Source organism: Tasmannia lanceolata, unplaced genomic scaffold, assembly GCF_043159265.1.
Source record: "Tasmannia lanceolata isolate RefF3 unplaced genomic scaffold, GAP_Taslan_0.1 ptg000003l, whole genome shotgun sequence".
Classification (NCBI taxonomy): Eukaryota; Viridiplantae; Streptophyta; class Magnoliopsida; order Canellales; family Winteraceae; genus Tasmannia; species Tasmannia lanceolata.
The window spans coordinates 4470570-4488251 of record NW_027518680.1 but is presented as its reverse complement, the minus strand read 5'-3'; the positions used below and the strand labels follow the sequence as shown (position 1 = coordinate 4488251).

Below are 17682 nucleotides of genomic sequence, written 5' to 3'. Positions count from 1 at the left end.
TTGCCCAGATATGATAGGCCCCACATCGAGTTGATGGGTTGGTAAATGTAATTAAAAAGATAGGAGGGGTGTTATTTTATAGGGTTAATATGTAGCTCGATTAACCAATGCTTTATATTTCCACTTTGAGGCTGTAGTTTCAATCCTTGTGAAGCCACAACCGGTGCAGGACAGTACGGATTGCTCTCTCTCTCTCTCTCTCCCTCCCTCCTTGAACCTCTGGTGGGGCACAACAAATGAATTATTTAGATCTTTGAACAAGGTAGGCCTCACCTGTACTTATTATTGCAACCATTACTCTCTCTCTCTCTCTCTAACGTGAATCTATAGCCAGGCCAGATCCTAGCCATCATCTATACTCTAAAGTATAAAATGGATGGCTCAGAAAAACAAAAAATAAGAAGAAGATTAGCGGAAGAGTGGTAAGTAGTGTTTTGTTGCGTGACAATCCGTGAGAAGATTAGCGGAAGATGTAGGGGTGTCATTACCAAAATAGAGGGTGTATGAGAGAGAAAGGGAAGAGAGACAAAGAGGGAAAAGAGAATAAGACAAGAATCTTCTCCTAATCTCCCACCCAAATTCTACAAAAATGGCGAAAGATCAGAAGAAAATTATAGAAGGTAACATTGCGGCAACTTAGGGAAAAAAAATGCAATAATGATATCTAGAATGTTGCAGCAAGACCCCGCCGCTAGAAATCCGGTTATAGGCGACTACTCGAACCAATTATCAACAACAAATAGTCTCCGGCAACCCACAGAATTAGTCCAAACGAGTATGTGCCCAAATTTAGAGTGTATGGAAATAAAGAAAGAAAACAAGAGAGAAAGAGACAAAAGAGATTTACGTGGTTCGGTACTTTGGCCTACTCCACGGGCAATCCGGCAAGTAAACTTCACTATCAATAATGAAAAATTACAAACAAGGGTTAAAACCCTTACCTCTCCAACAATTGTGAAAATCCCACCAACACCCTTTTCTTACAAATCAAGCAAAAAGACAACTCCCTCTTCACAAACCCAAAAACACCATAAAAGGAACCCCAATAACCATGGATTAAAGCCCTTGTAAGAGAAGAAGAAGAATAAACTCTTGGAAAGAGAAAACCCTTTTCTTGTCGAGAAAAGTCCCAAAATCCTTTTTTTAGAAGAATGGCCCAACTAAAGATAAAACCTTCTTTAGTAAACGTAATAAACACATTCCAAGAATGTCCCTTCAAAAGAAAATATTACCATGTGATTTTATATCACTATTCCAACATAGAAGATGTTTGTCAAAGGAAATTTTAATTCAAAATGGCAACCAAGCATGCTTTGGGCAGATCTTGGGAAGATCTCCGGAAGATCTCGTGAGCAACTAATTAGGGTAGCAGATGGACCCCACTTCTTTCAAAGTAAAATGGAATGGGTGTATAAAACAAATTTCAGACCTATTTTTTTCACTTGAAAACGGGTGTAAAACAAATTTTATGCCTATTCTTCCACTTAAAATTAAAAAACGGATGAAAAAAGTTATTTTACACCCATTTTACGTCTAATCAAACAGAGATAAGAGTAAATTATACCAGGGAAAGTAAAAGAAATGAATATTTGCCGTTTTTTCTTACTAGTGTAAAAAGAGTAGTCATAAATGCACTATAACAGGTGGCATCGGGATGAAAAAGGGGGCCGAATATAGATTAGCCGAAAAATTAAAAGGAAAAATTACGGAAGGGTGACATCAAAATACAAGAATTGCCAACGGAGGACACACTTTTGAAAAATTGCTAGAGAGGGACGACATGGGGTTATGAAGTCTCTAAGAGGGGTTTATCAACCCTCTAAATGGGGTTATGAAACTCTCAAAAGGGGTTATCAACCCTCTTTAACAAATTTTCAAAAGTGTGAGAGCAGTTGGCAATTCTCGTATTTTGTTGTCCCCCATTGGCAATTAAAATAACTACATGAGAAATGAGAATTTCCAGAGTAAATGGAATGCCTATGAGTTATATACGAGCCATCTCATCCATCCACATGTAGGTGTTACAGGTAAGAAAAAGATTGTCTTTTTGCAGGTTTGCTTGAAAGTGAGAGTTTTTACAGCTGCTTATGAGAAAGAGATAATGGAGGAGGTGGAAAGTAAGAGGAGGACCCTCGTTTTTGTCCTAATTTGTCCTTTTATAGTTGTTCCGTACCCATCCCAAAATGCGGAATTGTTTATGAGTTGGAAAAAAAGCATTGTTCTTTGATGAACCCATCGAGGCTTTTTTTTTCTTTTCTTTCCTCTTCTTCTCCCTCATTCTCTCTTCTTCACATTAATCTCTTCTACTTGAGACCTTCTTTCTTCTTTCCGTATCTGATAAAACAACACCCAAATTTTTTTGCCCTCTCTCCTTTTAATATTCATGGTTTTTTGAGGCAGAAAGTCTAGAAAGTTATACTTAAAATGCTAGGACTTAAACCTCCTGAACCAGATTATTCTGATTTTGTTGAAGTTGATCCCACTGGAAGATATGGCCGGGTATTGATCTTTTTTTTTCTTTTTCTTTTTTTTTTTAATAATTTTTGGGTTGAATTTGTTACTCTGTGCCTGCAGTATAATGAAATCCTTGGCAAAGGAGCTTCCAAGACAGTGTATGTTCTTATTCTCAAATTACCCACCTACCCTTCACAATTTTTGTAGTATTTTTTAGGCCTTGTTGTGGGTTTTTTTTTTTTTTTTTTTCATTTCTGTTGATCTTTGATGTTTTTTTGGTCAATTTTTTGTTGGGTTTTGATGCAGTTATAGAGCTTTTGATGAATTTGAAGGGATTGAAGTGGCTTGGAACCAGGTCAAGCTCTATGATTTTCTGCAGAGCCCTGAAGATCTTGAGAGGCTCTATTGTGAAATCCATCTCCTCAAGACCCTTAAACACAAAAACATCATGAAGTTTTATTCATCATGGGTTGATACTGCTAATAGAAACATAAATTTTGTCACTGAGATGTTCACCTCAGGGACTCTCAGACAGTAAGTGTGATTTGGGTTTTTTTTCATGATGATTTTTGGGCTTATGTGTGGTTGGGGTGAGTTTTTAGGCTTCAGAAGTTTTGAGTTTGGTTTTGATGTGTATTTTTTGTGATAGGTATAGGCAAAAGCACAAGAGGGTCAACATAAGAGCAGTAAAGCATTGGTGTAGGCAGATCTTGGGGGGCCTTCTTTATCTCCACAGCCATGACCCTCCTGTGATTCATAGAGATCTCAAGTGTGACAACATCTTTGTTAATGGGAACCAAGGGGAGGTCAAGATCGGTGACCTTGGTCTTGCGGCGATCCTTCGGAAATCCCATGCTGCTCACTGTGTTGGTGAGTAGGAATTATCAATATATTATCAGATCATCGGTTGTATTGTTTGATATGTTAAAATTATGGAGATTTTTAAGGTTGGAATAACTTATATCTGGTTTTCGATGTTCCTTTTTCTTTTGTTTCTGTGATTGTGTTTTTGAGACAACCTTATCTGTTACTGGTGATTGATCAAACTGATCCAGCAAGATCCATTTGGTTGAAAGTTTATCAAATGCTTTGGGGTTTGTCTCTCACAGGCACACCAGAATTCATGGCGCCGGAGGTGTACGAAGAGGAATACAATGAATTGGTGGACATCTACTCTTTTGGGATGTGCATCTTGGAAATGGTCACCTTTGATTACCCATACAGTGAATGCACTCATCCTGCTCAGATCTACAAGAAAGTCATCTCTGTATGAATTCACACTGGTTTTCAGTTTCTTTTGTTGTCTCTAATTGCATCTTATTCCGAATTAGGCGTTGATTATTGGTGTTTTCCACAGGGCAAAAGGCCAGAAGCTCTGTATAAAGTCAAGGATCCCGAAGTGAGGCAGTTTGTGGAGAAATGCTTGGCAACTGTGTCTCGGAGGCTCCCTGCGAGAGAGCTTTTGAAGGATCCATTTCTCCACATTGATGATTCCAGTTACAATTCAAGGATGGTTGAGTGTTGGACAGACACTGATGAGATCGGCCCCCTTATGAGGCAACCTCTATTCGACTCGGATCTCAGTAGCAACTCCTTAATCAATGGGTACTCTGATAATTACTCACATGAAAATGAGAATGATTGGGGCTACGATGGTGTCGGAATTGAACCCCATGGTATTGATTTCTTTGATAAAGAAGAGGATGAGCCTTCTGCAAATGTGGACATCTCAATCAAGGGAAGGCTGAGAGATGATGAGGGCATCTTTCTTGGGCTCAGGATTGCAGATAAAGAAGGTCGGTGATCTAAATTCATATTCTAATATATTCACAATTGTACCATGCATCTGTTGGGTTATTCTAGTTTTCGATGTTGAATTATCATTAGGAAAAGGAACCCACTAATACAATTTGTTCTGCAGGGCGTATACGCAACATATACTTCCCTTTTGATATCGAAACTGATACGGCATTGAGTGTTGCCACTGAAATGGTTGCGGAACTAGATATAACTGATCACGACGTAACTAAAATAGCTGAAATGATCGATGGAGAGATATCTTCATTGGTACCCGAATGGCAGCCAGGGCCAGGCATAGAAGAAACCCATGGGTTCTCTACTTCGAGTTTCTGTCACCAATGTGGCTCCAATGGTTTCGCAACTGATTCCCTTTTCGACTATCTCTCCTTAAACAATCCAGATGGTAAAAACCCGCAAGCTATTCGTTGTTGTCGCCTTGGGTGCTCTGCTATGCATGGCCGATTTGAAGAGATTACATACCAAGTCGAAGGGTCCGAGCAGTGTGTAACAGAGGGTGCACCTGTGGTGTCAAGCCAGTCAGATGGCCTACGGTTTACAGATGTTTGGGCTCAACACGAAGGTCCCGAATTGAGCTCCGAAGGATCGGAACATACACATTCTGATGACGAAAATGATGGACTAAATCAGTCAACCTCTGCCAAGGATGAAACCTTACTACATCTGAATGATCACATAGAATCCAATTCAAGAAAATATGTGCACCAATCTTGTTCTAGTTCCATTTACTTTGAATGTTTGGAAGCCACAGAATTCGGTGACCACTCAGCCCCAACCAACCCTTCATCAACTCACTCTTTATCGAGTGATTGTGAAAATGAGATCAGACAGGAATTGAGATGGCTCAAAGCAAAGTATCAGATGCAGTTGAGAGAGCTCAGAAATCAACAGTTTGGAGGATTCCTCCATTTTCCTCATGATAGCGGAAACTTAGATGCCACAAAGACAATCTATCCTGCTAATATTACTAGAGGGTTTTGTCGAAATAGCTTCCCCGATTCGGAGACCCAAAGGGCCCGACATTGTGAGGCGATCAGAGATTGCAGTCCAGAGCACATGTTCACTGCTAAGAGTTTCTATACAGGAGCCCTGCTTCCACACCCTCTTCACCGGGCACGATCTCTTCCAGTTGATGCTGTTGATGTTTAAGTCTGTAAGGCCCTTTGAATTTCTCCCAGACCCTTGCTCAAGCTATATATTTGCTTCACATTGATAAGGTGTTTGGGTTGAAGTCTTCTTTGGTGTCAAGGTAATAGCCATGGATAGTCAACTGCGGGGAAAGGGTAGAAGAATGGGACCTATTATTGGACATATAATCTATTAAACGGATGATAGTTATGCTTCAACGAAGTTATTAATGTAAGAGAAATCTCTATTTTTCCCGAGGGAACTTTAGAATTACTACTGCTTAGCTTTCAATTTGCCTCTTGACAATTAATGGTCTCTGAAAACATGAGCAGAGATGTAATTCTTTACAGCTTCTAGGATGTCCAAAGTGATCAATTCATCAATTCAATGAATTGATCCCAGTGTACATTATCCATTTACCTTAAATTATTTTACAGCTTTTACAGCTTTCAGAGTTCATTTGAGAACCAAAGTGCTTTACAAAATTTGCCAGTGGCATGTTTGTTGCGGGCACAAGGATATACAGTAGTTTTTTCCCAGACTCATAAGAGAATGTAACATATGGCTACTTAGCTATGACCTGAGACGCACATTGTGGCGCACCCCTGTGGGACAACTGATGAGAGGGTATTTACAAAAATGCAGATGCTGCTGATGAAGTCACTTAGCCAGAAAGAGGTTTTATCAATTCCTCAAACCAGCTTTTTTATCGCCTTATCTGTCATGGGCTAAAAAATGCTGTACTCCTAATGTTGAATCTAGCTTCATAATATTTCATGACGGTTTGAAGGGTGGGTTGGTTTTACAGATGGAGGAATATTGATGTTTGAAATTATTAGATGTTGCTGCCTATGAGAGGGAGGGAGAAATGAAAAGGGTCTCACATGAAGCTTCATTTACAACAAGGGGTACTGTCTATGAAAGCCAATTCATATTAAATGATTATAGTTTTCTTTTTTAATGTAAAGTTGATTGCACAATGCACTGTTGGTGATGGTAGAGATGTATCTTTGAATGATTGAAGCCTTGTTTTTTAGTTTCTTCTTATCCTCCCACTTTAATGATGGTATAAAGCACTTCTGTGCTTGCCTCTTTCCTCTTTCCTCTTCCCTGTCCTAGGAGGCGTGACGAATTGAAACATGGCCAAAAAGTGATTTTAATTGAAAACATGGATCACGTAGACACAGATTCTTTTAACTTTTAAAAGTGCCTTTACGCTCCTCAATGTTGAATTCAACCCAAAAAAACAAGAAAAGGACAGCAACATCAGAGACTGAAAAAACTAGTTAATCTCTAATGCGTAAACTCATCCATCCACCTTACTATCTTCTTAGAGAACCTCCAGGGCCAATGTTTTTGGGGTTTGTGGTATATTGACCAATATATCATTTTTAAGTCTAGGTAGTATTTTAAATCTGGAAAATATAACCCATTACCATATAAATTGGATATTTAGCCGATATATTGGATGAGTATTTCAAACATTTAAGTAAAGTATCAGTTTAAATTTGTAGAAATTGGAAAGATGTTATAATATATATATATATATGAGAAAACGGTTCCTACACATATGTGTAGATAAGTTCTCTACACACTAGCTTAAAAAACAGTGGGGGCCCACATTGTTTGGATGATCCAAGCCATCCATTTTAAAGGCCCTCACATAGATAAGGTGTCAACAAAAAATCAGATCCATAGGATCATCCTAACCATTTGAACTGTGGAGACAAAAAATGGACTAATTTGTGAAGGTTTAAAGACATCCATTTTACCTCAACAAATCGTAGGGTTGGGATGATCCTATGAATCTGATTTTTTGTAGACACCCTATCTATGTGAGGGCCTTTAAAATGGATGGCTTGGATCACCCAAACAATGTGGGCCCCCACCGTTTTTTAAGCTAGTGTGTAGAGAACTCTCTACACATATGTGTAGGAACCGTTTTCTCATATGAGGGTTTTTTAACTGGACGGAGCTGACAGTGGTTTCATTAGGGTTTTCTCTCTCTCTCTCTCTCTCTATATATATATATATATATATATATATATATATATATATATATATACATATGAGGAAACTGTTGGTGAGCTTAAGCTCACTAAACTTATGGTGAGCTAGCTTGCCCAATCACATGGGGGCCCACTTTGTTAGGATGATCCAAACCATTCATTTGAAAGTCCCTTACATAGATGGGGGGTGTACCAAAAATCAGCTCCATAGGATCATCCTAACCCCTCCAGACACAAATCTGCCCCATTTTTGTCCTCCACAAATGGAGGGGTTAGAATGATCCTATGGAGCTGATTTTTGGTACACCCCCTATCTATGATAAGGCCTTGCAAATGAATGGTTTGGACCACTCCCCAAAATGTGGGACCCATATGATTGGGCAAGCTAGCTCACCATAAGTTTGGTGAGCTTAAGCTCACCAACAGTTTCCTCTCTCTCTCTCTCTCTCTCTCTCTCTCTCTCTATATATATATATATATATATATATATATATATATATATATATATATATATATATATATATATATTTCTATACGTTCTGAGAAAATAAAAAAAGGGAAAAATACACTTAGACCCCTTGTGGTTTCACACATTCAACTTAAACCCAAAAGTTTAAAAAGTTACAAGTAGACCCCTGTGGTTTCATTGGGGTTTTTTAACTGGACGGAGCTGGCGGTGTGGGGGAAAATACCAAAATGCCCTCGTCTTTCCCAACTAAAAATTAGGGTTTTCATACTTGAAAACTAAAAATTGGGGTTTGATTCAACATAAACCCTCCATTTAGGAGTTTTATTTGTCTTCGTTCACATCATTATAATGATTTGCACAAAAACCCTAATGTTTTAGGGCATTGTTTTTTTGTTTTTATCATAGTTTTTTTTTTCTTGAAATGTGGGTTTGATATAGCTATGGGGTGGGGTTTGATTGTCTATAGTGGAGGTGACGGCGGTTGGCGGAGATGGAGACGAAGGCGGTGGCCGGAGGGGCGACGGCGGCGATGGCAAATGGTGTAACCCTAATCCCTCTGCAAATGAGGGTATTTCTGTCCTCAAAATATTAACCATGGTTAGTTTTAGTCTTTCCGTCAGGTTAAATTGACGGACAGTTGACGGAGGGGGTGTACTTGTCACGTTTTGAAACCACAGGAGGTCTACTTGTAACTTTTTAAACTTTTGGGGTTAAGTTGAATGTGTCAGAAACCACAGGGGGTCTAAGTGTATTTTTCCCAATAAAAACTAAAAATGAGCACACCCACGTCATGCCACACTGGTGAAAAGTAATACTTGTAAAAATATTATGTTGGACCTACGCTAGGTGTTTCATATTCATGGAATGAAAAGAATGGGGGCCTCCTTTTTGGTGTGTCATGCTGTTGAAGCTGGTCAATCTCAGAGATCTTACCGGCTTGCGGTACTAACTTTACCGGCACGGAGGTTTACTAATCAATGAAGGGTGTGATCGACCCAACTACGTCTAGGGGCCTTGCGGGGAGCAATTATAAAGTGCACCCCTTACTAGTATAAGGGGTGCTAATGTGCGATTCTTCTTGAAGCACTTCTTTAAAGTGCTACAAGCGGCCTCACCTTTGGTGTGTTACACAAGAGTACTATTGGGCACACTCTGTTGCACACTTGTGGAAAAAGTAAAATAATTGTAAAAAATCAATAGTAGGCCTACCCATGGTGGGTCACACATGAAAAATAGAAAAATAATTGTGAGAATTCTATGGTGAGCTCAATCTTGGTCCGGTAAAATTGTGAAATAAAATAAATAGTGACCACATCCTTATCTGTCACTTTGTAACAAATGTAAAATAAAATGAACGGTAGCCCCACTCGCATTGAAGTGCACTTGTAGATTTAAATACATTGTGGTGGGCTCACTCAAAAATATTGCAACTCATAGACTCATAGTAAGAAACTAAAAGAATTCGTCATTTTGGGTACTATAATTATAAGACAATACTCTTTAATGTAATATTAGACACTTGGTACAATGTGAATCCTTCTTTAGCTTCGTAAGATATGTTTGTCATTTTCCCCTCTTTTTCTTCACACACACATATATGCTCTATTCACTTGCGTTCTCGGGCAAGCAAATCCCTGGAAAACAGCCTCTTTTTTCCTTGACAAGACAGAATTCTGGTGTTCACTTGCTTTCTAGGGAAAATAGAATTACACATGTGGAATTTCTACAATAAGTAAAAAAATGACATGGAAAAGCCCATCCCCCCCCCCCCCCCCCCTCTTTAGGGATTTCATTTCCAACAAAAAACACCCGGATTTCGCTTCCCGGGAAAACTAGTGCAAAAAGAAGGGCAAGTAGTTTCCCATGAAACCTTTTCCTGCGCGAGTGAACAGTCCAGAAACAGTCCAGGGAAACCTTTTCCTGCACAGATTTCCTGGATTTCTTTTCCTAATGCCACAGCAGATTCCCGGGAAACATTTTCTTTTCCTTTCTAAGGAAAAAAGTGAACAGAGCCATAGGGAAAAGTGTTTCTGGTTCGTCGGACCATATATATGTCTGTTTGGATACCCCTATAAGTGGGCACCTTAATGAAAGGGAAATGTTATCAGCACTACTGTATTTTGATGAGGGCACTCCTCACTTTATTAAAAGTACGGTATGGCCCGCACCATAAGATGTTCCAAACTGTCCATTAGATGGGACACAACCTAAATAGGTTGTGCCACAAAAATTATTTCCATAGGTTGATCCTAACCCTCCGATCTATAGAGGGTTAGGATCAACACTCTAACATTCAGATCGGAGGGTTAGCATCAACCAATGGAAATGATTTTTGGGGCACAACCTATTTAGGCTGCGGCCCATCTAATGGACGGTTTGGATCATCCTATGGTGGCCATACCTTACTTTTAATAAAGTGAGGAGTTCCCTCATCAAAATACAGTAGTGCTGATAACATTTCCCTAATGAAATTGTTGAAATGGAAAGCTTGTTCTTTTTTTTGATTGGCCTGGAAAGCTTGTTCTTGTACAGTGCTATATGCATCTTTGTACATCACCATCACAGGCATGGTTATGTTGGTGGAATGAATGGTTCCTATTCACAACTTAAAGATTACTCTTTTTTACTAGGAACAGTAGCCATTTGTTGCTTGCTGTTTTGAATGTTTTTCAGGACCCATGGCACCTAGACGGGCCCATTCAGAACCAGACCTCTACTATGTTCACCTCCTCCCCTCCAAGAATTTTTGTGGACCATCTATGTATAAATGAGAAATGGGATGCTATCTTTGATAACCCATGGCTATCAGAACTCAAAAAGATACTTCAGTTAACATCCTTTTCTAGTGATGGGGTGTGAAAACACCAGCCTCTCACAGGCTGCCACCTGTCCCAGAGTAGGTGAGACTCAGCCTCTCACAGGCTGCCACCTGTTCAGAGTTGGTGAGATCCAGCCTCTCACAGGCTGCCACCTGTCCCAAAGTAGGTGAGACCCAGCCTCTCACAGGCTGCCACCTGTCCCAGAGTAGGTGAGACTCAGCCTCTCACAGGCTGCCACCTGTTCAGAGTAGGTGAGATCCAGCCTCTCACAGGCCGCCACCTGTCCTGGACACCTGTCCAGGACACCTCAACAGATTTTCCCTATAAATAGGGGACTAAAGCTCAGACTAATGGGTAATGCGAAAATCCCTTCTCTCCCTAAACTCTTAAGACATCTCCCCTTCACTCCTGCTCATACTGACTTGAGTGTCGAAGGGCCTGTCCGGAGTAAAACCCGGTCTGGTCTTCTGACCTCGCTTGCCTTGTGCAGGACTAAGCACTCACCGCAGGACTCATACTCAACCTCCCTTGTCGCTCGCTCTCAGCTCTTACGCCACTGCTGTACCTGTTACCGATTTTTGGTCTAACAGATTGGCGCCATCCGTGGGACCAAGAACTAAAAGCTGTTCTTACATCTCACTTACAAAATGGCAGGGCGCAAGAGTGCGCGGTTAGCTTCTGCGCAGAACGACCAATCCGCGCTACCTCGCAGGACCCGGAGCGGTCGAATCGCCTCGGTGGTAGTGGCAGCTTCTGCCGACCAAAGCCTTTCTCGCTCGGAGCACCACAATCCCGTGCCCACCTCGGAGCAAGTCCAAGCCCTCTTCCAGCAGATGACGGCCCTTGTTGGTCAGTACCAACAACTACTTCAAGCACCCCCTCCACCTCCTCCAGAGGCCCCGCGATCTGCCCAAGGAGTCCACAGGGGAGAGTCATCACGTCATGGGGAGGGCAGAACTCATCACTCCGCTAGACAAGTTTATCGCCCCATAGTGAGGCACGCCCAGACAGAACCTCATCACCGCGAAAGATCGCGGTCTCGCTCCACGCAGAGGCACCGGCCTCACGAAGATCGTTTGCCACCGGCAAAATCTCGGCCTCGTCGTAGGAGTCCGGAAAGTCAGTCCGGTTCTGCGGCAAGCCCATTTGTGGGAAGAATCAGGTCCCCAGACCGCAGAACGGATCCGCTGCTACAGAGAATGGAGGAGATGAACCACCGGATAGAGGAATTGGCGAAGGATCAGAGCCGGCCCGCCTCTAGAGCGTTCTCAAGCAGAACGCCCTTCACTAAGGATGTCCTGAGTGCTCCAGCACCCAGAGGATTTAAGATGCCTGCCGTCCCTCAGTACGACGGCACTACCGATCCCGTGGATCATCTGGAGACATTTAGAACAATGATGCTCCTCCACGGCGCCTCCGACGGCTTCATCTGCAGAGCCTTCCCAACGACGCTCACTGGCGCGGCAAGAGACTGGTACTCCAGGATCAAACCAAACTCCATCAACAATTTCGACGATTTTGGAGAGGACCTCGTCCGCCACTTCATGAGCAGCCGCAGGCCAAAGAAAACAACAGCTTCCCTGATGGCCTTGCGACAGGAAGACAATGAGCCCCTGAAGGTGTTCGTCCGCCGCTTCAACAGGGAGGCACTACAGGTGCCCAATTTAGATCCCTCAGCGGCTATGAACGCACTCCTCACCGGTGCAAGATCTGATGATTTCCGTCGAGCGGTGGCTCGGCAAAATCCGCACTCACTGGCGGATCTCATGGCCGGGGCAGAAGAGTACATAACAGTGGAAGAAACACTGGCAGCTCTTAATTCAAACCGGAGGATAACCTCTGAAGAGAAGAATCTGCCTAAACAGCGTAGGGAGGATAAACCTCCCAGGAAAGAGAAGTCTCCACCCCCTCAGAGAAGAGAAGAGAACTTCACACCTCTCAATACCTCTAGAAAGCACATACTGGCGGCGATCAGTGAGGAGGAGTTTGTGAAGTGGCCGCCTAGAATGATCTCCAAAGGAAACAGAAGAGATCCTTCAAAGTACTGTCGGTTCCACAAGGACCACGGCCATGACACAGAGGATTGCTGGCAGCTCAAGGGAGAAATTGAGCAGCTGATCAGCCGGGGTTATTTGAAAAAATACATCCAGAATGACGGCCGCACCCAAGGGCGCAAAGGAAAGAGTCCCCAGGGCCGTAGCCCTCGAAGATCACCGCAGCCCCCTCCTCAGGATAAGACTTCTCAGGTCACCGACGCGCAGCCTGAGGCACCCCGATCTCAACCAAGGGGGGTTATCAATACAATCATGGGCGGATCAGCCGCCGGGGGCACCTCCTCTGCTGCTCGAAAAGCATATGCACGGCAAGTTAACGCCGTTCACACAACCAGCAAAAAGTCAAGAACGGAGAATGAGATCTCCTTCTCAGACGCAGATCTGGACAGCCTTATTTTGCCCCACGACGATGCATTGGTGTTAACCATGCTCGTTGCCAACTGGGAGGTAAAGAAAATTCTTGTGGACAACGGGAGCTCAGCGGATATTCTATACTACCATGCCTTCGAGAAAATGATGATAGGTGACGACCGTCTAAGGCCGGCGAACTCAGATTTGTTCGGCTTCTCCGGAGAGGTCGTAAAAGTGGTAGGACAGATCGAGCTCCCTGTTCTTGTCGGAGATTCACCATGTCAAGCGTTCGCCATGGTTAACTTCCTGGTAGTGAAGGCCACCTCGGTCTATAATGCTATCTTGGGACGGCCTGGCCAGAATCTGATCCGAGCAGTCGCCTCAGCCTACCACCAAAAAATGAAATTCATAACCCCTAATGGCGTGGGGGAAGTTCGCGGAGATCAGCCTCAATCAAGGGAGTGCTATGCAATGGCACTGAAAGGAAAAAACGCAGTGGAATCACTGCCAATCGAACTGCTTGATGTAAGGGACGAGCTCAGGGGTACTCAACCCGCTGAGGACCTACTCTCCATCCCACTGTGCCCGGAAGACGGTGAGAAAGTCGCTCTGATCGGTTCCTCCCTTAGTAGTAGCATTCAACATCAACTCACCGAGTTTCTCCAGGGCAATGCAGATGTCTTTGCATGGGTTCCTGCCGATATGCCCGGCATCGATCCAGAGATCAGCACTCATAGGCTTGGTGTCGATTCAACCTGCAGACCGGTGAAACAGAAAAGGAGACACTTTGCTTTTGAAAGGCGACAGGCAATAAAAGAAGAAGTGGAGAGGCTTCTGAAGGCTGACTTCATTCGTGAGATTCGATATCCGGACCGGCTAGCAAATGTAGTCCTAGTCAAGAAGACTAATGGAAAGTGGAGAACCTGCGTCGATTTTACTGATCTGAATAAGGCTTGTCCCAAGGACAGTTATCCGCTCCCGAAGATTGATCAGCTCATCGACGCCACAGCGGGTCATGAACTGTTGAGCTTCATGGACGCCTTCTCCGGATATAACCAGATCAGGATGTACGAATCGGATATACCAAAGACCTCATTCGTCACAGATCAAGGGACTTATTGCTACCGAGTCATGCCCTTCGGCCTCAAAAACGCCGGAGCTACTTACCAAAGGCTGGTGAACAGACTTTTTCAGAACCAGATCGGCCGAAATATGGAAGTGTATGTGGATGATATGCTGGTCAAAAGTCGAAGCGCACAGGACCACGTGTCTGATCTCAGAGAAACATTTCAGGTCCTCAAGAAGCACAACATGAAACTCAACCCCACCAAGTGCACCTTTGGTGTCAGTTCGGGGAAGTTCTTGGGATTCATGGTGAGTCAGCGAGGGATAGAAGCAAATCCCGAGAAGATCAGAGCTGTGATAGAGCTTACCGCCCCAAGAACCATCAGAGAAGTTCAGCGGCTCACGGGAATGATAGCGGCGCTGGGTCGCTTCATCTCCAAATCGGCGGAGAGATGCCTGCCTTTTTTCAGTGCGGTTAAGGGCCTCAAAACTGCGCCCTGGACGGAAGAATGCCAGATTGCCTTCGACGAGCTGAAAAGGTATCTGTCCTCCCCGCCATTATTAACAAAGCCGGAGCCAGGTGAGGAGTTATTTCTATATCTCTCCGTCAGCTCCACGGCACTGGCAGCTGTCCTCGTCCGCGAGGAGCACCGCCAGCAAAAACCAATCTATTATGTCAGCAAGGTTCTTCACGACGCAGAAACAAGGTACCAGCGGGTCGAGAAATTGGCTTACGCGCTGGTAATGGCTGCAAGAAAATTAAGACCGTACTTTCAAGCTCATACTGTAAAGGTCTTGACTGACCAGCCGCTCCGGCAAGTACTCCATCGACCAGATATCTCCGGACGACTTGTGAAATGGGCCGTAGAGCTGAGCGAGTTCGACATCCAGTACGCTCCAAGGCCAGCCATCAAGGCCCAAGTACTGGCAGATTTCGTAGCAGAGTGCACCATCCCCCAGCAAGTCGCCGACCCTGAAACGGTACAACTCCCAGTTGCAGAGAAAGCGGTTCCTGACGAATGCATAGCAGAAACTCAGACAGAAATCTTGCAACCCCTGGCAGAGCAGGACTCCATGACCAGCACACCAACTTGGGAAGTATATGTCGATGGTTCTTCAAATAAAAACGGCTGTGGAGCAGGCCTCATCCTCACTGGGCCTGAGGAGTTCACTGCGGATTATGCTCTGAGATTCGGATTCCGTGCGTCCAACAATGAGGCAGAATATGAAGCCCTCCTTGCCGGAATGAACCTAGCAATTCATACCGGCGCCCGGAAATTAAAAGCATACTGCGACTCACAGCTGGTAGCAAATCAGATCCAAGGGGTCTACGAAGCTCGAGATGAGCGTATGGTTAAGTATCTTGCTAAGGTTCATCAACTCTCCAGCCGGTTTGCCAGTTTCGAGGTCATCAGAATACCACGGACAGAAAATGCCAAAGCAGATGTACTGTCGAAGCTGGCTGCTTCTGGATACACCACTCTTGGAAGCATACGTATGGAATTTCTACAAAGATCTAGCATCGAAAGAGAAGCCGCAGATATAATGCAGGTGGAGGACGAGCCGTGCTGGATGGATGAGATCGTTCATTACTTACGGGACGCGAAACTTCCCGAAGATAAGAAGGAAGCCCGTAAGGTGATACAGAGAGCCGCCCGATTCTCCCTCAGCGGTGACATTTTGTATAAAAGGTCCTACACTCTCCCGTACCTGAAGTGTCTGGGACCAAGTAACGCCGCGTACGCATTGCAAGAGACTCATGAAGGAATCTGTGGAGAACATCTGGGGGGCAAAGCCCTGGCGATCAAGGTACTCCTCAGAGGATTGTATTGGCCCACCATACGACAAGACGCGCTGAATCTGGTTAAAAAGTGCGAGAGGTGCCAGAAATTCTCCCCCACCATCCACCAGCCTGCTGTGGCGATGGCCCCAATTATCAGTCCACTCCCTTTTGCAGTATGGGGGATGGACATTCTGGGTCCTTTTCCACCGGCTTCCGGAAAGCGCATATTCGTAGTGGTGGCAATCGACTACTTCACCAAGTGGGTGGAGGCAGAACCTCTAGCCCAGATCACTGAGCAGAATATACAGAATTTCTTCTGGAAGGCAGTGGTCTGCAGATTTGGGATTCCCCGTGCCTTAATCACAGATAACGGCAAACAGTTCGACTGCCGGAACTTTCGGAAGTTCTGCTCTGACCTAAAGATTGAACAGAGATTCACTTCGGTAGCTCACCCCCAGACCAATGGGCAAACGGAAGTAACCAATAGGATCTTGCTTCAAGGGATAAAGAAAAGGCTGGATGAAAAGGCTGGCCGGTGGGTAGATGAGCTCTACCATGTTCTGTGGGCTTACCGCACCACTCCTCGCACGACGACTGGTGAATCACCATTCAACCTCTCTTTTGGAACTGAAGCCGTGATACCTGTTGATATAGGCACCCCATCTCCCAGAGTCATCAGTTTCCATGAGCAACTGAACAGCGACGGACTCCGCGCCAACCTCGACTTACTAGAAGAAATCCGGGAGGAATCTCGAATCCGGGTCGCCGCTTATAAGCAGAAGGTGTCGAATTATCACGACTCCAAAATCCGCCCCAGAGAATTCAGGACAGGGGATCTGGTCCTAAGAAAGGCAGCCGTCTCCCAGCCGACGAAAGTAGGGAAACTTTCCCCAACTTGGGAGGGACCCTATCGAGTGAAGGAAGTTATCCGGCCAGGAAGCTACAGGCTAGAGACACTGGAGGAGCACCTATTACCTCATGCATGGAACTCCAAAAACCTCAGGAAATATTATCAGTAGTCGAATTATCCGGCGTGAAAAGGTGATCTTGTAAAGTTGTATATTTGTATATTTGTTGTTATGAATAAATAATCTTCTTGCAAATTCAGTGTCATTTTTATATCTGGAAACCCAGTTCACAAAACTTGGGTACTCACTGGAAACCCAGTTCTTAAACTTGGGTACGCACTGGAAACCCAGTTCTTAAACTTGGGTACGCACTGGAAACCCAGTTCACAAAACTTGGGTACTCATTGGAAACCCAGTTCTTAAACTTGGGTACGCACTGGAAACCCAGTTCTTAAACTTGGGTACTCACTGGAAACCCAGTTCTTAAACTTGGGTACGCACTGGAAACCCAGTTCTTAAACTTGGGTACGCACTGGAAACCCAGTTCACAAAACTTGGGTACTCATTGGAAACCCAGTTCTTAAACTTGGGTACGCACTGGAAACCCAGTTCTTAAACTTGGGTACGCACTGGAAACCCCGTTCTTAAACTTGGGTACGCACTGGAAACCCAGTTCACAAAACTTGGGTACTCATTGGAAACCCAGTTCTTAAACTTGGGTACGCACTGGAAACCCAGTTCTTAAACTTGGGTGCGCACTGGAAACCCAGTTCTTAAACTTGGGTACGCACTGGAAACCCAGTTCACAAAACTTGGGTACTCATTGGAAACCCAGTTCTTAAACTTGGGTACGCACTGGAAACCCAGTTCACAAAACTTGGGTA

At 44.1% G+C, this 17682-nt stretch overlaps 1 protein-coding gene across 1 annotated transcript; it reads left to right on the top strand.

Annotated features, from left to right (window-relative positions):
- The first annotated feature begins 2230 nt into the window (after positions 1–2230).
- Positions 2231–6436, top strand: LOC143848476 (putative serine/threonine-protein kinase WNK9). The gene is made up of 7 exons (XM_077357433.1): positions 2231–2499; positions 2575–2612; positions 2761–2988; positions 3104–3324; positions 3564–3721; positions 3812–4250; positions 4376–6436. Exons 1-7 carry the CDS (start codon positions 2425–2427, stop codon positions 5419–5421), a joined length of 2205 nt encoding a protein of 734 aa, XP_077213548.1. The 5' UTR covers positions 2231–2424; the 3' UTR covers positions 5422–6436.
- The last annotated feature ends 11246 nt before the right edge of the window (positions 6437–17682 follow it).